Below are 22,375 nucleotides of genomic sequence, written 5' to 3'. Positions count from 1 at the left end.
TCTCCAGAAGGTCTCTGAGGCTTCTGATGAAGAAGGAGACACTGTAGCCAGCGTGAGTGGGGAGCTGGCAGCAAATATTGCTGAAATTAACTTAGAGCCATCCTTTCCAGATGGCTCGGACATAGACCTCGGGACAGAGTCTGACTTCTTGAAGGACTCTGATACCGAGAAGTCTTCCGCTCCTGACACTGGGATGGGGATGGAGGCCGGGGTTGCTGCTGGCGGTGGCGAAGGAGATACCGGTCCTGGATCGGGACTCCAAGCTGCTGCCAAGCAGTAGCTAGGGCCGTCTCTCTTTCTGTGGCATGAGCATTAAGGTGATCCAGATCAACCTGCATCACTGCAAAGCAGCCTCGGCAGTTCTTTTCCGGAGGTTTGCCTTAGAGGGCCTGGACGTGGCCCTCATTCAGGAACCTTGGATCCATAATGGTAAAATCCTTGGTTTAAAGAATGCAGGTAACATTTCTTATGATTTTACCTCACCCAACCCCAGGGCGTGTGTTCTGACAAGGAAGGGTCTCGACACCCTTCCGCTTCCGAACTACCTCACTAGGGATACTGCTGTGATTAGGGTTTTGCCCTCCTCTTTTGGAGAGGCAACTGGCCTTATCATAGCGTCTGCTTATTTTGCCCATGATGCCACGGACTCCCCCCACCACAGGAGGTTGCCGCTCTTGTCGACCACTGTGAGCGGCAGGGGGACAGGATCATTCTAGGCTGTGATGCCAATGCTCATCATGTCACGTGGGGCAGCAGCGACTGCAACAAACGTGGTGATGACCTGCTTGAATATCTGGTCGGTACGAACCTGCATATTCTCAATAGGCACAATGAACCGACCTTCGTTACCTCAAACAGAAAGGAGGTCATTGATGTCACCCTTGCCACAGACAATATCAGTCTGTCGGTATCTAACTGGCATGTGTCTGATGAACCATCTCTCTCAGACCATAGGCACATCTGCTTCTCGGTCGCGGTCAAGTCAACCTTACCTCGGTGCTGGAATTTGATTTGGCTGTTGATCTCATGCAACAAGCCATTATCAATTCCTACCACCATAACTGTCCAGCGAAGCCTGCCAGCCGGCCAAGGCTCGTTCCTTGGTGGAATACGGAACTTGGCAAGCTTCGCAAGCTCACTCGTAAGCTCTTTAACAGAGCCAAGAGGACTGGGGACTGGACTATTTATAGACAGACCCTCAACAAGTATAATAAAGCCATCCGGGAGGCTAAGAGGAACTCCTGGAGGGACTTCTGCGGTAGTATCTCCGATGCCCCCGCTTCTGCCAAGATCATGAGGATCCTGGCTCATGACAACACTCACCAGCTCAGCACAATTAAGGTGGCAGAAGGTGAGTTTACCAAATCAGGGACTGATACCCTAAAGCATATGCTTAAGGTACACTTTCCGGACTCCAAGGTTTTTGTCCCCACATGCAACGAAGCTCTCCCCGTGCACTTTCGGAGAGCACACAGGGCGGACTGGGGCATTGCCAATAAGATAGTTACTTACCCCAGACTTAAATGGGCTGTTAATTCGTTTCAGCCCTATAAGTCCCCTGGCCCAGATGGCGTCTTTCCTGCCCTCCTTCAGGAAGGTATAGATGCCATTGGCCCCTATTTGTGCAGGCTATTTAGGGCCTGCATTGCTCTGGCGCATATTCCGGATATCTGGAAGCGCTCGAAGGTTATCTTTATTCCCAAACCTGGGAAGACGAGCTATCTTGAGGCCAAGGCATTTAGGCCCATCTGCCTTACCTCTTTCTTCCTAAAGATTTTAGAGAAACTGGTGGACAGGTATTTGCGAGATGGAGTTCTCTCCCATACTCTCCTGTCCACTGCTCAGTTTGCCTATCAGAAAGGCAAATCCACGGAGACGGCGCTCCATGGCATTATGAACTGCCTTGACAGGGCCATCGAGTTCAAGGAGATGTCTTTAGCCATCTTCCTCGACATCGAGGGGGCCTTTGATAGGGTCTCTAGTGAAGTTATTCTTCGAGCTGCGCAGCGGTTTGGTATTGACGACACTCTGTGTCGTTGGATACACTCCATGCTAACGAATCGCAGGGTGACGGCGTCTCTTCTCGGGGAATCCCTGGAGATCTCCACCGACCGTGGCTGTCCACAGGGAGGGGTTCTTTCCCCTCTTCTTTGGTGCCTGGTGGTGGATGAGCTGCTGGGTTGACTCGGGGAGGGGGGTGTCACTGCTTTGGCTATGCGGATGACATCGCTGTGATTGTTACAGGGAGGTTCCCTGCAACTATCGCTGCACTGATGAAAACTGCCTTGCATGTTGTTGAGGAATGGTGTAGGGAAGTTAACCTCACCGTCAATCCCAACAAGACTGTCCTTATACCGTTTACCCGGAAGAGGACCAATGAACTCTTCAATGATATTTCCTTCTTTGGAGAGGTTCTGACGAAGTCCACCGAGGTCAAATACCTAGGCGTGACCTTTGATGCCAAGCTTACTTGGAAATCCCATCTTGATCTTAGCATCAAGAAGGCCAAAATTTTATTCTGGCGTTTAAGAAGTTCAGTCAGCAAATCCTGGGGCTTAAGCCCTAGTGTCGTGAACTGGATTTATACTAGGATCATCAGGCCGGTAGTCTCCTATGGAGCTCTTGTCTGGGTGGTCCAGGGTTCGCCTTAAAACAGCCCAAGATGAACTACGCAAGCTTCAAAGGCTGGCGTGCATCGGCTTCACGGGGTCCATGAGGACTACCCCCACAGCCTCTCTGGAGATCCTTCTGAATATGCTTCCTCTCCACCTCTTTATTGAGCAGGAAGCTATTATGGGAGCCTGTAGGCTCAACAACCACGGCTGGTGGAAGCCCAAGCACTGGGACTTCAGTCACACTAAGCTCTTCAGTGAGTACAGCAGACTCGAGCCATCAGTTGCGATGGTCTCAGATAAGACTGTTGTATCATATCATTTTGACAAGCCCTTCAGCGTGCACTTTCCGAGTCGCACTGATTGGGAGACCACCCCAGTCCTTGGAACTGAGGGGGGAGTCCGTCTGGTTCACGGACGGCTCAAAGACGGACTCTGGAGCTGGTGCCGGGGTCTACTGCTTGACCAAGAAGTTTGGTTTTCACGAGAGCCTCGGCAACTTTGCCAGTGTTTTCCAAGCGGAAATCATGGCCATTTGTTTATGCGCGGATTTCTGCATCAAGAAAAACTACCGCGGACGGACGATTCAGATTTATTCGGATAGTCAGGCCACCCTCATGGCACTGGATCAGTGCCTTGTTGACTCAAGACTAGTCCTCAGTTGTCTGGATTTGCTGGGTTCTCTGGCTGCCCGCAACAAGGTTCAATTGCTGTGGGTGCCAGGACACTGCGGATACCTGGGCAATGAGAGGGCTGATATGTATGCCAAAAGGGGGGCTGAGGCGAAGTTCTTCGGACCTGAGCCTGCGGTTCCCATCCCCCATGGCATAATTCGCCAGAAGATTCACTACCGGATGTCTGCACTTCAACTGCAGCTCTGGCTTGACATGGATGGACAGAGACAAGCCAAGGAATTTATCCTGGGTCCCTCCATTACTAGGGCTAAGGAACTGCTTGCCCTTACCAAAAGTAAAATTAGGCTGGTTACCAGTCTCCTTACTGGACACTGCCGGCTGAATAGACACCTGTACTTGTTAGGCATCGTCGATGACCCACTCTGTAGGTTCTGCCGGGATGTAGAAGAAACCTCCTCCCATATCCTCTGTAGCTGCGACTACCTCGCGGCCATGAGGTTCGAGCATTTTGACATGCATACTATGGAACCTAACCAGTTCTCTACTGTCTCGGCCAATCGGATTCTCCGATTCATCGAGGCGACAGGACTCTTCGCAGTCTAACCAGCTCGGGGTGCACAATATACCTTTGGTATCGGTGCTCGACGCGGCGACGCGTCACCCCCTTCAACAATAACAATAATAATAACAATAACAAGTGCCGACCTCAGTAGTTCAACTTCTCAATTTCAATTGATAAGGAATGGTAACTTGCGATTGGAATTAAAATTCGCCAAAGACTTGCCCAAGACTATCACAGTTTTATATTACTCTGAGTTTCAGAATTTGGTTGAGATTGATAAAAATAGAACAGTTATTTACGATTACAACTAAAAGATTATGAACACTACGCAATTAACTAAAATTATGCAAAGGGATAAATTCACCAAAGATCTGTTTCGAGGTGTTTTTGCAGCCGACCTGCTACCCGAGAAAGTAAAGTTTTTCCCTTCACTGTATATTGTAAATACTGGCTCTTCAGAAACTGAAGGTGAGCATTGGACTGTTATTTACTTTTCTAGTAACAAAAATACCGAGTTCGATAGTTTCGGAAACCCGCCGGACATGTTTCAATTCAACGATTTTGTAGAAAGAATCAGCGTTACCGTAACTTTTAATTCTAAACAACTTCAGGGGAATTCCAGTCAGACATGTGGCGGATTTTGCGTATATTTTTCTCTGTATAGATGTAGAGGTATTAAAATGTATGATATTTGCTTAAAATTTGTAAAAGATAAGAATTTGAACGATAAAATGATATCGGAATTTATGTATAAGAGATTTTTAATAAAGTTTTTTTTGATTGAATTGTATGTTCTTCTTTAAATCACGCGCGAACTTATTCCTACACGCGGGAAATTTAAACACGCGCACGCGGCGAGCCCACGCGGTAAAACCCCTCCCCTTTACCTGAAATAAAAAAAAATGTTTGCCTAATTTAAAAATTTTTATTTTGAATGAGAAACCGTAGTGTCACGGAGTAAAACTCATTCGAGAAAAAACAACTTAAAACTATACAATTAAACATTGAAAATATATATACATTAAATTAAACTTATAAACTATGCATAGAACTATGAAATTTTAAAGGAAAAGGGTTGGGCGTGGACCGATTCGGCCACTTCGCACCAAAAGGGTATGGGAGGGGAAATTGGGCGTGGACCGATTCGGCCACTTCGCACCAAAAGGGTATGGGAGGAGGGCGTGGACCGGTTCGGCCACTTCGCCCCCCAGGAGGGAATGGGAGGGGATAGGGTTACAGAAAGTTATACATTTGGAATTATTCCTTAATTTTAAAATGACCATGAGCGTATGTAGACACCCCATCGATGATGAATCTCTTATCATCGCAGGGGTAAAGAGCGAGTTTCTTCTGAGTGATGGAAAATAGTTCGTGTTTAACACTGACTATCCTCTTCATCTCCTCAGTGGTGAGTTTACGTTGAAGCAGGCATTCCTTGTATTGAGCGTGACGTATCTTCTTTTTGACTACGCGACGACAGATTCCCTTCGCCGTCTTCTTTTCACCTTTTGTTGACAGGATGCTGTACATTTTCGGTCGCAAGCCGCAGAACTCTTGAATCTGGACGCTGTTGAGTTCGTCCTTGAACTTTCCGAGGGCCTTCTTGTTCTCCTCGCTGAAGAGCGGATGTTCCTTGGGGTAGGCGGAAAAGTCGAACATCTCCTTCATCTGGGCAAAGTCCCGAGGCAAATCGTCGGTGAAAATCTGATAGGTCAGGCTGTCTGCAATTATACGTAAAAACATTAATTAGTTAAAATTGAAAGTAGAAAAAAAGGATTTAAATCTAGTAAACGATTTTAAAAAATCATACCTGTGTCGGTAAAAAGAAGTTTGAGGTCGTCGCCGTATTTAGCCTTCATAGTGTTGTAATGGAAGTCGTACATGACCAACGTTGAGAGGTCCAAGATGGCGAAACCGGTGTAAATGGGTCGGTCCAACTTGAGGGATTTCTTCAGACGATGGATCCCAACCAGCTCGTTCCTAAAGATGGTGAACCTCTGGAATGTCGGCGAACTGGCCTTCTTGATTGCCATCTCCCGGGTCTGGACAAGATCAAAGTTGATCCTGTTGCGGAGGTTTTCCATCGTCTTCCCGAAAACACTGTTAATAGATGGAAATTTTGATTAATTTACGTGTGAAATAATAACTTAGCGTAGCGTAGATGCGTACCTATTGTTGGCCAACTTGAAAAAATCCTTCTCAAAGTCGTTCACCGCCTGCTTCCTTTTCTCCGTGTTGAACTCGATAAATGGTTTTAACCACGCACCCTGCTCGAATGTGAGTATTCGATGGATTTTCCCCAATTTCATCCCCTTAGCGATGTAAAACTTGAGATTCCGGTAGTGGAGAACATATTTCTCCCTATTGTAGAGCGAGGGAACTAACTTTGGAAGGCTATCATGTACGTTAATTTTCAGTTTGTTCAACTGTTCAATCGAATACGGTGAAAGCTCATCCGCGTTAATAACTCTACGTTCGGGTGCTAAGGGTAGACAGTTATGTTCTTCGTGCAAACTTTCCGGGTACTCAAGATCCACCTCCAGGATAAATCCCTGGGGATCATCGTCTGGGTGATTCAAGATAATTTCACGAGTGAAATCTTGACATGGTTGAATCCATCGAAATCCTCTCATCGGCAGGTGATGACACATTACGGTGCCGTAAAGGTTATTACAGTCTAGGTAGGTAATGTAAGAGCTACGTTTTGCTGGATCGAATGTTTCGGGGAGATCCTTATTATTGGCTATGGCTAGTCTATGTGTAATTAAAGAAACACCCCCTCTTATACCCTTCTCAATAAAGAGATGCATATCTGGATCCTGGAGTAGTTCCAATTTCACTTGGGTCATGTGAAGTGCGCTTTGCCAAGCGAAACCAGGACCTGTATATGCATGCGCGCAATCTAACTTGTAATATTCTAGACACATAGCCCTGAAACTTTCAAAAACATCCGCTAGGAGCAGAACGTCGGTCTTAACGTATAAATCATGGTACTCACCGAGGTTAGTGAGTTGGAATTTTTCCCAAACCATTTGAGCTTGAGAATAATCTTCCTCACTAACCTCTTCGTCAGTTAAGGAATTGAAGAAGGCATCCTTGGGTGGCAACACGGTCTCGTCGAATTTAGTCTCGCAGTCGAAAAAGTCATAGGGGTAAACCTGCTTCCTCAGCAGATGCGGTACTTCGTCAGCGCTGAAGGCAGAGTTTAAACACTTGAACTTATCGGCTCCTCCTCGAGCCAAATTCGATACGAGTGTCTCTAGCGATGCCGGCATGAACCTAATTCAGTCTAAGAATCGTAAATTACCCAGAGAAAACGAAATGTACGTTTCGGAATTCGTGGGGATACACGTAATCTTGTGATCTTTGACCAATCCAATTTTGTCCATGATAAGATGAGCATCGTAACGAGATAAGTTATGCATGAAGACCGGAACGAAATTCCGGGTCCTCAGTTTCAAGTTGCACGAATTATGGGCAGCTCCTCTGTAGGTTCCGTTAGTGTGGTCGTGGTCACGAACTTTACAGTCAGTTACAGTGAAAGGCCTGTTACATAAGTAACAGGATTGGGCCGAGGCGAATTGCGCCTTTTCTAAGTTTGATAGAATCATGGGGGCGTTATCTTTAATCTTACGCTGAATAATTGCGTCTTCACGCAAAAGGTTTTCTAAAAACTTTTCCGTGGCATCTATCCCTCGATAAGTAACTGGTTTAGAGACTGTACCGTCGTGACTAACAATAACATAACTAAACCCACAGGAGATATGCTGCGAAGTTTTCGTTGTTGAAGAGAGGTCGGCATCGGGGTCGCATCGGTGAACTTTACGGAGAATGGACTCGAAATCGGCATAGATGACGTATTTAACCTGTGAAAAAATAGAAATAAAACTATATTAGATAAAATCATAAGTGGATCATCCACCTTTGATAAAATGTAAACAAAACATTTCCCCTCTCTCCCATGCATCTTATCGTCTGCTTTATTTATCTTGCTATGGGCGCCGTCTGGCGTTAGTCTCAGTAAACAATTTTGGCGCGCTATTCAAAATACCCTGATAAATAACAAAAGTTTTAGTTTACCTTCTGTTGCCATGCGACGTTTTTGAATTCCAGAATAGGTTCCTTTACTGGCATCTCGATCTTCTGAGGTCCGTGTATACTACACTCCTTGATGTGTTCCCTGTAGTTCTTCTCCGAGTTTACACCGGAGAATCGATGCAGGCAATAACGGCAGTAATAGTTCGTGTGTCCGTTTGCGGTAAATGACGTTGCTAGAAGTCGACTCATGCTTCGGATTAAGCAGAAATGCTTCTTCTCACCCTCGGTTAATAGCAATAAATCTACTTGGCGTGGTTCCTCAACTCTGTTGGAACTCAAGTAAAGGGGGAAGACCTCTTTCTCGTATCCGAATACATTAATCGAAAGGTTATTCACCCGTTCGAAATTCTCTAATTTACCGGTATTTACTTCCACGGGGAACGTAATACCGGCCATGTCCAATTCATTACTATACTCTAGGTACTTTGTCACACGTTGTGGGTGTTCCCCATGGTTAACAGGGTGTAAATGTGCCAAAATTGACCATAAGAAACACTTATTGTCCGTATTTTGCACATTTAAAAGGGCTTTTTTAGCTAGGAGATTTTTAGGGGTTTCAAAGTACGTACCCCCGTGAAGCGGGAGGTACGCTATGATATTAATTTGCAGGAAGAGAATTTTATCTAAAACCCACCCGCTACCTTGCGCTTCGTAATCCTCCATTAAACGTGTCAGGGTTCTAATACTGAAGTCTATCTGTCCGGGGATAACGTCGGAGTTCAAAATGGTAAGGTTTTGGGTTCTATGATAAATTAAATTTTCTACTTCCTCGTCAGTGTCGGCTAACTGACGGGTGTAGCGAGCCCTGACAGTTAAATACCACTTAATCCCTCTATCTCTAGCCAGTTTATTGCGCAAGTAATTTTCGATCGCTGCCCTATGTCTACCTACGTACAGCTCTACGTCTGTCTCAGTCGCTACGGGTGTGAAACGTGCACAAAAAATAGCCCTACCGAGTACTTCCAGTTCCTCCAGCTCGTCGTGAAGAGGAACTTCCGGTGACGCAACGATGGGTTCCTCCTCCTGCTCTTGACCACCACCACCCTCCTGCTGATCCATAAAGCGATGGATGTCGCGGTTCTCCTGGCTGGAAAGGGCTGGGAAGTCCTCCTCCTGGTCCATGAACTCGTTCAGGGCACGTTTCCATCGTCGGACAGCTCATCCAGATTTTCGCAAACGGCGGATGGAGGAGTTCCCAGTAGAGATCCATTGATGACACCCTCTTCTCGGTCCATGAACTCGCTCAAGGCACGATTCCCATCGTCGGACAGTTCATCTAGATTTTCGGGAGAAAGGTCCGACGACACCCTACGAGTGACGCCGGAAAGGGGGCCGAAAACAGAGGAAGGAATAGGGTTGGACGTGGACCGTTTCGGCCGCTTCGTCTCAGGAGTGGATGGGTCCGACGTGGACCGTTTCGGCCGCTTCGTCTCAGGAGTGGATGGGTCCGACGTGGACCGTTTCGGCCGCTTCGTCTCAGGAGTGGATGGGTCCGACGTGGACCGTTTCGGCCTCTGCGTCCCAGGAGGGATAAAGGTAGAGGTTGAGGGGCCCGAGAATGGGATAACAGGAGGAACAAAGGTGGAAGTTGATGGTCCCGAGAATGGGACAAAGGTAGAAGTTGATGGTCCCGAGAATGGGACAAAGGTAGAAGTTGATGGACTAGCATTGTTCATGAGGGGGTGTGGAACCTTAAAGTTAGAGTGTCGGGCAGCCGCGTGTAACATTAAATTCGCAAGTCTGGTAAAAACGGCGGGACATTGCCTGCATGGGTATTTAACACCCTCGTGTTTCTCCCTTTTATGTCTCAAAAGCTCCCTGTACCCTTGGTATGAACACTCACAAATATTACACTTAAACATTCTCAAAGAATGATAAAGACAATCTTAATCTCAGAAAAATCGCAAGTACTTGTAAAAATACGCAAGTACTTGTAAAAAATACGCAAGTACTTGTAAAAATACGCAAGTACTTGTAAAAAATACGCAAGTACTTGTAAAAAATCGCAAGTACTTGTAAAAATCACAAGTAATTTCGGTACTAGCCCGTAAATTTTTTCTTACCCTCTGCAAAATAACTTCCAACGGCAAATGTTACCAAGTATTGAAAAATACTATAAAGCAACTAGGGAGCAGGCTGGAACTCGTCTGAAGTCAGGAACAAAAGTGACTGAGTTTGGACACGTGCCGGGCTTTTATACTCTTGCCTCTTGGCGTCGTCCATTTAATCTTTGCCTGAACTATCATATGGGTTTTTCCGTTGGCGTCAAGTCGAAAACCTCGCCATGTTTCGAAATTCACTCCAAGTTTCAATCTAGTTTGTTTTATTTACAAGTTTCCTGGCATAAACAAACATTGCGGCGTCGTCCATTTAATCTCTGCCTGATCTATCATATGGGTTTTCCCATTGACGTCACGATGAGAGCCACGCCATGTTTCGAAAACCGTGCCAAGTTTCGAAATTCACGCCAAGTTTCAATCTAGTTTTTTTACTTACAAGTTTCCTGGCATAAACAAACATTGCAACCCGAACTATCATCCCATGTCGACACTCGGTGCCAGAGTTTCATACAAGCGCTTATCATGATTTCTAATTATTGACATAGACCGTTTATTTACCGTCCGAGTTTCTCTATTCCCGTTCACCGACCTCATTATTTACATTACCTATCCATGAAAATGCGAAATAGGTCTATCAATAAAGAGAAATTGGTTTAAGTTGAAATAATTTCTAAAGTTTATATTTAGAAGTATTAAATTGAAATAACCCCTAAAATTTGGAATATGCCTATATATTTAGTTAAATAGTTAATAGTTGAAATATGCTTATATTAAGGTAAATGAAAAAGTATTAAATTTGAATATTTATTATTTAAATTCAATGTATTACAGGAATTTTTTAGAGTTGCATACACTTAGAGAGACCATTTGCTTACAGAATTGGAAACTTAAGAAAGTGGAATTATTAAAAATATTAACTATCAGCTCGATATTTAAATTAGACACGGCATTAGAATAATGTTCATCTACACGTTCACTCCATTCCGTCATTATACAGTCATGCTGTAATTGTGAAGGATGGTCGATAATGCAGCCGTTGCACGAATTCTTTATTCCCTCAGTTAGTTGCTGTATTACTATTCCCCTAATCGCACTCTCCACACGTTTCGCTTCAGCAATGAATGTCGTCACCTGAATGTGTTTTTCCAATAACTTTCCCCATAGGAATGGTCCTATAGCAAATCCATTCCTAGTCGGGTATTGGATTCCGTAGTTCGCTCCTTGTCCCTGGATCACTTGGCGGATATTTAACATCTTCCTATCCTGATAAGTTACAAGTTGAATTCGCTTGTCCATCGATCGCTCGAAAAAGCATGTGGTGGGTTGAGCGTCGTCCTTCTCGAAAAATCCGTTTATGGTGTCCTTCATTCCGTAAAGTTGCATATATTCCCCCTCGCTTAATACGATCCCAGTTGAGCCATCGGTCATTCCTAGTCTAATCCTACAGTTCGGCGTTACGCTGACTGATTTAGTTGAGGAAATCTCGAACACGTTGGAGTTATCCCTAAATATTCACATTAAATATGGTAATCACATTAAATGGGGTGCAAACCAAGGTTATAACACTAAGATTTTATGGGAAATTATACTTACATTTTTCGGATCTGGATCGGTACTTCAAGGAAGGATGAAGAATGTCTTATCTTTAAACCGTCCTCGTCTTTTATACTTTAATGTCACGTGACTTTCTGACCATGTAAACATGGTGCTCTTTTTAGACCAATCACGTTCTTATAGTGAACATGGCGTTTAAACCACGTGTATGACCGGGGTTATTTACCACGTTGTCAAATATGACGCTTAAGCCTAACATTGACGCCATGATTGATTCACTGACACCATACACGTCATGTACGTTTCACTGACAACAAGATTGGGTGAAAAAGGTTTGATTCACTGGCGCCATAAGAAGAAAAATGATGTGGGCGCCCATTGACGCCATATTTACCGGTGCCATCTGGCACTGTCTGACGCCAGTGGCCCAGATTCGGTACTTTCTATCTACTGTCGGTCAAACCCGCGAAAAGAGGCTATGGCACAATACGACAAAAGAGGCTAAGTCCCAAAATCATAAAAGAGGCTATAAGCCCATAACGATACCACGAGCCGCGCAATGACTCTATGAAGACGTCATGGACGCTTTGGAACTCTTGTCGCTATTCAGCCTCGATCGCTCACTAACCGTTCATCAGAATGGACTTCTCTCAGGAAATGTAGCATTATAAATATTTATGTTTATTATTTTAAACTATGTGTTATTAATTCCGTTTTGGGATAATTATTTGAGTGCATGTCTTAATCCTTACTTGGATTAAGTCCTTAGTAATGATATAATATATATATATATTATATATATATATATATATATATATATATATATATATATATATATATATATATATATATATATATATATATATATATATATATATATATATATATATATATATATATATATATATATATATATATATATATATATATATATATATATATATATATATATATATATATATATATATATATATATATATATATATATATATATATATATATATATATATATATATATATATATATATATATATATATATATATATATATATATATATATATATATATATATATATATATATATATATATATATATATATATATATATTATATGAAATATCGTAGGTACACCAACAACTCTTTATTAAAACTAGTCTTCAAAATAAGATTTATAAAATGAAACTTTCAGTAAGTACAACGCTACACATCATTGCGACTTCGAGAAGAACGGTAAGTAATCTACCGAACAATTTTTATCAGCTGTCTGCCTTTTTGTCCTTTTAATGTGCTAAGACGACATCTGAAACCTTTTAGATATAGTAAAATATTTAGTATATGAAAAAATAAGCGAGTAAACATTGAAATGCGAGCGTATCTAAATGGATTGTTCATGGAAACTAACAGCTAAAGCTAATTTAATAAAACGACTTTTCGACTTGAAAAATATTGGTATGAATAAATAAAGAAGTGTACAATACGTTATATTAGTGACTATGTGAAAGTTACGAGACGCTAGAAGAATGTGTACTTTTTTAACTACAGCCCCTTTCAGACGATGCTTTTTGACTTAACTATACGCGATGTACGAGGTTACCTCCAATTTTTTAAATGTTAGTAGTTTTTGGTATGCGCCATCTAGTGAGCGAATTCTGTACTTTGATATTATTCCGTATTTTTAAAATGGACGAGAAACCAGCTTTGTAAGTAGTTACACGTTAGAAGTTTTTCGAAAACTTTTGAAATGGATGTCGAAATTATAACTTTAGGTATGGAATTTATTTATTAAATAAAGAACAATGTTGAATTTTAAGACTACTTTGAGAAGATACTTTGTTTAAAAACCCTGCTATGATTCCTAATGAAGAATGGATAGATGATATGGAAAACTGGCCCAAAATAACAAAAGAAAGAATATCGAAATGTATAATTAACAGCAAAGCTTGTGACAACCAACCAGCCAACGCTCGAAAAAGCTTGCAAGCAAGCAAATACTTGGAAAGTGGATGGGTGGGGCAAATTAAGTTGGCGATGGCTGGTCGCCAGTTAGTTGCGTTGAAAGGTGACGTAACACCATCACAGAAATTGACAAAGAAGGATCATCGTTCTTGGTTTGATTCAACACCTGATGGTACAATTGTAACGGCTTTTTGTACGTGCATGGCTGGATAAGCTCGGGTATGTAGCCATGTTGCTGCACTTATGTTCAAAGTTGAGTTTTGGAACTCTGAATTTGCGAGAGGTCCATCATGTACCGATGGCCAAAATCAGTGGAATGCCGGAACAAAAAGAAAAATAGAACCTGAAGCTTTTGTAGCAATAGAATTTTCAAAAAATCAAAAAGAAGTTGTGAAAGAAGCCAAGAAGCCCTTCAAATTTGACTCACACGAATCTCTTAGGAAACATTTTTTAAATTCAGATTTCAGATTTGGCCGAACTAGTTAATATGCCAGGTTCAATCATTCTAAATACCAAAATTATTGATAAACCCATTCCGCGAAACGTTCTCAGCGGCTCAGCCCATATAAAAAGCTAAATAGTTCAAGCAATAGTTGCCATATCGTAAATACCGATAAACCTATGACATCGGATTCGTTAAAATGCAATGTTTACCACAGCTTTTTTTAAGAAGTTCGTGGAAATTGGAGACTGCAATATTGAAAAATTGAAAGAAGAAACAGTAAAACAGGGAGAAAGCGCACTATGGAATGAAATTAGGCAAATACATATAACAGCTTCAACAGCCAAAGGGATTCCCAAGAAACCCACAACATCTCCTGCTAATTTCGTTAAAAACCACGTATTTCCAAAATTCAGGGGAAACAAAGCAACAGAGCATGGCACAATGAAGGAACCTGTAGCAAGAAATATTTTTAGTGACGAAAATCTTTTGCAAGTGGAGCTGGTAGGAACAATGATTTCAAAGTCGGAACCCTGGTTAAGCGCTAGCCCAGATGGCCTCACTGGTCATGAGCAAATGTAAGAAACCAAATTGCAAGCAACAAGTACGACGTGAGATTAGATAAAATGGGAGATACACTTTGCACGAAAATGGAAAAAACGGCTATTATTTGCAAATTCAAATTCAATATCTTTGCTGAAATAGATCTATGTGTTATTTCTACATATTTACTAATCAAGAAAAAAATCAATTGGAAGTTCCGTTCAATGAAAAATATAAGGAACAGATCTTAAAAAATTAGAAACGTGTATGCTAGTCATATGCTACCAGTTATTGTGGCCGCTTTCTATGCTAAAAAGCTAAAGTTGCCATATTTAAGTTCCTTTTTACAAAATCAATTGTTAACCAGATAATTCATGAAATAAAATGTGATAAAATACAGTATAAGCAGGGTTCGTACGGAACTGTTTAAATCAGGGGTTGAAAAACGGGATAAAAAGTCAGGGGACACATTGATCAGGGATTTTCAATCCCAAATATTTCGTACGAACCCTAACCTGATAATTGATAACGTTTCCTATGATACAATAAAATGTTCCTTAAGTTCAAAATCTCAATTAAAGATCGTGAAAACGTCTTATACTTATTAATTTTTTCCATCGTGCTTGTACTCTTACCAGTGATTGTCTGTGGCACCGCAAAGACTCATAATTTTATCCTCCTTTTTAGAGAAAGACAGTGGCAAAATTCCTTTCAATATTCTGAAGCCTTTCAGTTTCCCAATTACCCTTTCAATCTTTATTCTAACGCTAGCTATTTGCCTAGTTTCAGTTACATCTTCCTCTTCCAACTGGTTCTTATCACGAGTAAACGCTGGAATACTGAGTTTCACTTAGATGAATTCAAGATCTTTCTCTATGGTGAAACCACGGTCAGCCATAACCTGTGTTAGATAAATAAGATTTACTGACGTTTACATAAACAATTAACCGGTTTTATACCTCATCACCGGGTACTAAGAATTTCTAAAAGCCAGAGTCTCGTGTGATAAAGTTGTCACTAGTTTTTCCTCCGTAGCAACGCGATATAAACATGATTAATCCATTTGGAGCTATCGCTATTAATGCCTTCATCGTGTTATGGCTTTTGTAGTTGCTGTAAGTCAATGCTCTTGCTCTAAGTTTTCTTGGTCGCTGAACAAATACTTCTGTACAATCTATGATGCACGTTGTTAAAGGATAATTAACTTTGAACGGCACCGGTGCCCTACTATATATGGTTTCTCTAGGTAACCAACATATCACATCTGAGAGTCTTTCATACATAATGTTTAACCAGTATTTAAATATTCTACCAGCTAGAGAACCTGAAATATAAAATCTGCGCCCCAGGTCTTGAAAAAGAAGGTTTAGTCTCAGTTTCATTAGCACCATATATATCTGATGTGGTATTTCCATCGAGCAGGGGGGCTTGACAGGCTTCTTGGATAGTGTTTTTACAAGTTTGTCAAAACGATCGACATCAAAACCATTTAAAAACTTTCAGTCCTTGTTACTAACACGTTGATAATCATGCATTTCAACTTGCATTGAAATATGATGGCTTGCAGCTTTAGAATAAAGACTTTTCGCGGTATAATCATGATCTTTCAGTGATGGATCTTCCCACCGAGTTTGAGCGTTGGCGGTTTTTATCGGCTCTTCGTATTGTGTCCCAACGCTAACCATAACTTTATTTGAGCATGTACATTTTTGTAGTATCTCATCTGTTGAGCTATTGAAACTCTTATTTTCCCACACTGATTCATGAAAACTGGACTCGCTAGACTGGGATTTTTCAAGTAGAGAATTGTTTGAAGATGAAAATGAGGAGTTTATGGCACTATCAAGAGTGTTATCTTCAGTACGAGGCCGTTTTGATGAAATACTATCATCATTAGAGCTCAAATTGATAGATCTTTTATGTTTACGGTTTGGTTTCCATTCATTATCTAGGTCAATGCTTGGGATAGGGTGTTCTTTAGTTGGTTTTCCATCAATGAAGTGCAACGAACAAACCTGCACATTCATAAAAATAATAAATTTACAAGAACTGAGCAAGAGCTACACAACAAATACCCACAACAGCTCTCTTTCCTGGTAAATAATCTTGTCTGCCAAGTGCTTCAAGCCATTGACCTCGTAATTTATCATTCTTGGGGAAAATATGAAGCCCAAAAGGCACCGGACAACAACAATCTTTATGGCACAGAGTTAACCCTTTGTCAGGTCCCGAATGAACTTTGCAAAGCTGCGATCTCCACTCCCTTAAATCTCTATCACTACTCTTACAGCCAAGAACTGAACATGTTCGACCGCAACTTGCCATTTTTATTTTTCAAAACTTACTAATAACTAATTACTGATGAGAATTAAAAATATTTTCAAATAACGGGATTCACTGCCCAAACGGATTTCAGACGATGCTTTTCAACTTCCTGCTTTTGAACGCTAGATGGCTTTAAACACTGACGTTTAAAGAGACGAAAATAACGAATTTTACGCTTTACTTCGACGCTAGATGGCGGTAGCAAAAACTACAAACACGCAATGGCAGCCCCCATGGAATTTGCCTGGTAAACGACGTATAGATCATCCTTGAAAACTGTACCTAAATAACTAACCGTAATATTTAGTCGGCCTCTCCATTCCATATTTATTCATTAATATCGAAATCATTGACAAATTCCTCGAGGCTCGAGGACTTTATATCAGAATGTTGTCAGTTTATATTTTGGTTCCACCCACAATTGTGGCATGGCCTAATAGATCACGCATTCCCGCTTCACAAAACTGCTAGCGCATGGTCTGCATGGGTTATGACCATTCATGAACGCGCGTAATTCTCGTTCTTGGGAAAGTTTTTATGTGGCCATTACACGCTCAATTTTTTGCGCAAATTAAATGGGGAACATCTATAAATTAATCATCTTAAAAATTATTCGCAAGACTTTTCACTAATTGTGCAATTCAAAATCCATCAAGATGTTTAAAGCTCAATATTTAGAAAAAAACCTTATAATTTAATTGGACAAATATATTGATGGAATTCAAAATGATATATTCAATTGTATTGAATATATTTTGATCACAATAAAATTGTTGATGCTGAGTCCGGGTACAATTTTATCGTCCAAACATTACATATAAAGCGTCAAATACACAAACTTTAATGTTATTCGAAAACGAAATATTGTTCAATTGTTTGAAAAACATTTTGCGCGATAAAAACTCATTCAGATTTTTTTACGCAAATATTGTCCAAAATTTACCGCAAATGATGTTCAATTTCCAAAAAAATATTGTGGCATTATATTTGAACTTTGCACAAATGTTAGTCTGGATAGCATTTTATTTATACTTCGTAACTTAAACAACGAGCCGTACGTTCTTTTTGCCAATTATTGAGCGTGTAGGGTCCCCAGTTTTATTGCAACATGGGCTTTCTATTATGTTCCCAGTGTATGTTAATGTAAAGCGAACCCTACACGCAAAAAACGTGCGGCCCGTTGTTTTAGTTACAAAGTATAAATAAACGTTATCCAGACTAACTTTTCTGCAAAGTTCAAAGCCACAATATATTTTAGGAAATGGAGCATCATTTGCAATAAATTTTGCACAATATTTCCATATAAAACTGCTCAATGTTAATTAAACAATTGAAAGATATTTCGCATTTGAATAACATTGAACTCTGGGTTTTTGACACCTTATATTTAATGTTTGGACAATAAAATTGTACCCGGTCTATGGACTCAACATGAACAGTTTTTTTGAGACAATAATAAATGCAATATAATTGAAACTATCATGTGGAATTTAATTAATATACTTGTCCAAGTTTTAAGGTTTTTTTTTCTAAATATTGGCCATTCAACATAATTTTGGATTTTAATTTGCACAACAAAGGAAAAATTTTGGAATAATCTATAAGATGATGAGTTTTTTAGATGCGCCCCCCGTTTAGCTTGTGTAAAATATTGAGCGTGTAAAGGCCGCATAATCTGAATTCTCGAACAGTTCGATTTATTAAAATTTGTTGAAACGAAACATTTTGCAATTCTGAAACGGCCCGGGGGCCTTTGATATTTAGTGGGGCCCCTCCCAACAGCGGGGCCCTGGGCAGCTGCCCGGTCTGCCTTATGGGCGATCCGGGCCTGGGGTAAGAGATTGACGTCGCTAAACTAATGGCGGCGCAGTAGTCCTCGTTTTTAAGACTAATTAAATGGCAATTTTCTTGTAATAGAACATTGACGTTGGGTGGGGCTAAAGGAAGTCACGTGACTCTGACGTCATGGATATACGTCAAAATATTTTTTGGAGGACAAGCAAAGATTTTTGGAGGAAGCTTTAGAGCTCTGTCACTTCTCTCTTTGGCTTATTTAATCAGTTATATTTTAAGTTAATTGCAATTCAGTGTTCCAAAATGGTTAGTTTTTGTTCAGTGTACGGTTGTTCAAAAAGGGCGGATAGAGACGGTGCACATTTATCGTTTTATCGATTTCCCGGGCTGAAAGAAAAAAGTAAAAATAGGGCCTTGCTCAACCTGGCCAAATTAAGAAGAAAACGGTGGATTGAAGCTTTAAAAAGGAAAGATTTAACTACAAAAAAGATTAAATATGCGAGAAAATGTTCTTTGCATTTCATTTCTGGTAAGAATAATGCATTTACCTATAACTCAGTTGACGATATAATTATACATAACGAGAGTATGTATTTCAGGTAAACCTGCTGCCTTGAAAGATGATAAAAATCCAGACTGGGTGCCAAATTTAAATCTGGGCTATGATAAATATGAGGGGCAAGATAAAGTATCTCTTGAAAGAAAACAACGCGCATTGAAAAGATTGCAAACGGAACCATTTCCTTCTCATTCAAGAGTTTCTAATCCAGACTCGGCTTCGAATGAGAGCGAACCTGATGTTAACATTTCTGATTTACCTGATGATGTAGAAGATTTAATGGATGATCCCACATATTTGGACAAATCCATACAAGCTTCTCAAAGTGTAGAGACCAAAGAATGCCAAACTTCTCAAAATATCGAGACGAAAGAGTGCCAAACTGACTTACAGGTGCAAAAATTAGAACAAGACTTAATTGAAGCTCATATTGAGTTGGAAAAATTACAAAGCAAATTAAATTTAGTCTCTGTTTGTCCCGAAAGTTTTAAAGATGATGCTAAAGTAAAATATTATACGGGTTTAGTTTCATTCGAAGCTTTAATGGTTGTATATAACATTGTTGAGCCCTTCATACCTTTTAGAAAACTAAAATCTTCCCCACTGACAAAGTTTCAGAAGATGATAATGTTTTTGATGAAACTAAGGCTAAACGTAGATTTCTTAGATTTAGGTTATAGGTTTAATGTTTCAAATAAAACAGCATCTCGCGTGTTTTATTCATGCTTACACATTTTTTATTCTCGACTTGGACACTTAGTCACTTGGCCTTCTCGAGATGATTTGCATAAAACAATGCCAAGTTCCTTTAAAGAAGTCTTTGATAAAAAGGTAACTGTAATTATAGACTGCTTTGAAGTGTTTACTGAAAAACCATCTAACCTATTAGCCAGAGGTCAGCTTTGGTCTCAATATAAACATCACCACACCGTAAAATTTTTAAACGGCATTACACCACAGTGTTCAGTTTCTTTCCTTTCTGAAGCTTGGGGTGGCAGAGTATCTGATAAACATATTACTGAAAACTGTGGGTTATTAGATAAACTTCTTCCCGGTGATATGATACTAGCGGACAGGGGATTTAATATAGCGGATTCAGTTGGGTTTCACTGTGCTGAAGTTAAGTTACCTGCATTCAAAAAAGGGAAGAAGCAGCTATCTCCATATGAAATCGAAGATACACGAAAAACAGCTAGTATAAGGATTCATGTGGAAAGGGTTATTGGATGTGTAAGACAAAAGTATACCATCCTTGAAGGACCAGTTCCGTTAGAAATGTTAAATGATCAGGATGATGATGAAAAAAAGTAGCTACTATCGACAAGATTGCTCAAGTTTGCTGTGCGCTATTTAACGTATGTCCAACAATTAATAAAGAATAGATTTAGATTTTTATTTTGAAATTGTAACTTTATTTCAAAATAGGTCATCTTTTTCAAAAACCTTGTTAACATTATCATTAAAATTTAAGTAATAAAAGTATGTCAGATTCAATGTGTCATTTAAAATAGGAACTTCATGACCATTTGTTTACTTGACGCGACAAGTTTTACATTTCCAAGATCCTTTAGGAACTCTCTTAATTTTGAGGCATTTGGTATGGTACCAAATAATTTTACAGTTAGTGGCTTCGCAGAATATCATTCGCTCGTCGTCACTAACTTTCCCATCGCAAATGCACCACTTTTTTGGATTCTGTGCATGGCTAGGTGTATCATCTGTATGTTGCAGTGATGAGCCACTACGATTACTATTTGTAAAAAATCTTCCTAAAAGTTCCACCATGACAGCAGCTTGGAAAAACTAAGTGGCTTTGGCTAAATTTGCTTCCCAGAAATTTTTATCTGGCTCAATTCTTTGCATAAATATTTCCCCTTCTTCGGCCCAAACAACAAAATCACAGAACGCTTTATCACAAATGAAAATCTGTGCTTGACACTGGTAATAATACGCATGTTGCTTATCAAGGACTAACGCTCCTCCCATTTGGACTAGGCAATTTTTTTTACTCGTGAGATCAGCAACGGATCCTCCCTTCACGCAATAAGGGCATTTAATTTCAACACAACCTTTTTATCTTTATCACATTCGCAACTGACTAGGGCATCCGGAGAAGCACCCAAATAAGGGTATTTGGAGTTAATCATCAAACCCGCACGAGTAATTGTAAGGTTGCATGACTTATGATTGTGTTGTAGTTTCTTCTCATATGCTTTTAAAGCTACATTTTCTTGGCTACATCCCCATTCCGTTGCTTTTGTTTTGAATTTGTACTTCTCAGGATAACAAATTGATTTAACGAGACTGGGACTAGACAGAGCTGATTTTGTATTGCAGGCTGCTTTGAATTTAGAAGCAGTTATTCTTCCAGCTCGGAATTCAAACCATAGTTTAGATTTTGCCTCATTTCTAGTGTTCTTCTCAATTTCAATGGCCTCATCTTCGGTAATGCTGATAGTGGTTTTCTTACTTAGTTCAAGAAGATCTTTGTAACAAAGCTTCATGTGGTCATCAGAAAAAAGAGATTTTAAACAATTAGTTGGTAATGGTTTTGGTATGAAATGGTCCGAATACGATGGTATGGAGGCTAATACAACTGGTTTTGGATTTAGAGTACATAGCTGAGCATAGATCTCTTCCTTCTCCGCAGCAGATGGAACTGGGATAACTTTTTTCTTTACTTCTCTTGGGGTTTGTTCGCTTTCCAAAGCTAGGCATTTTCTTTTCGATGATGAAAGATCTATCTCCCGCACTCTAGCATATTTAACCTCTCTATCGCTAGGTGCTTTCCACTGGCATAGTAGCTCAGTGCATGTCATGGGACCTTCTCGTTGCCTTACCGCATATTCAATAAAAAAGAGAATGGCTCCAACATGGGAACAGACTTCGCCTAACCCAGCAACACACGTACAGTGACCTGAGAGAATGGTACCATGTTCATCGGATATAATCCACGGCTGTGTTGGTGTCTCATCAAAACTTTGAGAATGCTTAACCTAAGACGAATTTATGTGTATTTTAATCATGGTGTATGGCTATTGTAGCCACCCAAAAAGAACCTTACTTTTCCCAAGAAGACAAAGTGGTTGTTGACATGTTTTACTATCAGCTGACGAACAAAACCAGATGTGAAGAATTTATATGATTCAAGGCTTTTATACGCCTTTAATTCTTCTAGAGTGTAGGAACTTTTCGTGTGGATCAGATATGTAAAAATATCTGGATAGGAAATGTC

At 40.4% G+C, this 22,375-nt stretch overlaps 4 protein-coding genes across 4 annotated transcripts; 1 reads left to right on the top strand and 3 right to left on the bottom strand.

Annotated features, from left to right (window-relative positions):
- Nucleotides 1–5,066: 5,066 nt before the first annotated feature.
- LOC149593856 (uncharacterized) lies at nt 5,067–7,084 on the bottom strand. The gene is made up of 3 exons (XM_089861692.1): nt 5,979–7,084; nt 5,620–5,909; nt 5,067–5,530 (listed from the first exon to the last, which is right to left on the bottom strand). The coding sequence occupies exons 1-3, from the start codon at nt 7,082–7,084 to the stop codon at nt 5,067–5,069; spliced, it is 1,860 nt and encodes a 619-aa protein (XP_089717818.1).
- LOC149593855 (uncharacterized) lies at nt 6,933–9,008 on the bottom strand. Its single transcript, XM_089861673.1, has 2 exons — nt 7,890–9,008; nt 6,933–7,675 (listed from the first exon to the last, which is right to left on the bottom strand). The coding sequence occupies exons 1-2, from the start codon at nt 8,964–8,966 to the stop codon at nt 7,094–7,096; spliced, it is 1,659 nt and encodes a 552-aa protein (XP_089717799.1). The 5' UTR covers nt 8,967–9,008; the 3' UTR covers nt 6,933–7,093.
- Nucleotides 9,009–17,008: 8,000 nt separating this feature from the next.
- LOC149593854 (uncharacterized) lies at nt 17,009–20,451 on the top strand. The gene is made up of 7 exons (XM_089861691.1): nt 17,009–17,034; nt 18,552–18,620; nt 18,705–18,762; nt 18,876–19,110; nt 19,181–19,644; nt 19,725–19,794; nt 19,844–20,451. Exons 1-7 carry the CDS (start codon nt 17,009–17,011, stop codon nt 20,449–20,451), a joined length of 1,530 nt encoding a protein of 509 aa, XP_089717817.1.
- Nucleotides 20,452–20,943: 492 nt separating this feature from the next.
- Nucleotides 20,944–22,360, bottom strand: LOC149593853 (uncharacterized). The gene is made up of 3 exons (XM_089861690.1): nt 22,205–22,360; nt 21,240–22,136; nt 20,944–21,174 (listed from the first exon to the last, which is right to left on the bottom strand). The coding sequence occupies exons 2-3, from the start codon at nt 21,957–21,959 to the stop codon at nt 20,944–20,946; spliced, it is 951 nt and encodes a 316-aa protein (XP_089717816.1). The 5' UTR covers nt 21,960–22,136; nt 22,205–22,360.
- Nucleotides 22,361–22,375: the final 15 nt, after the last annotated feature.

The sequence above is a fragment of the Phalangium opilio genome, unplaced genomic scaffold (genome assembly GCF_054372755.1).
Source record: "Phalangium opilio isolate 3A_F unplaced genomic scaffold, DU_Popi_V2 ptg000487l_1, whole genome shotgun sequence".
NCBI lineage: Eukaryota > Metazoa > Arthropoda > Arachnida > Opiliones > Phalangiidae > Phalangium > Phalangium opilio.
This window is presented reverse-complemented; position numbering and strand designations above follow the sequence as displayed.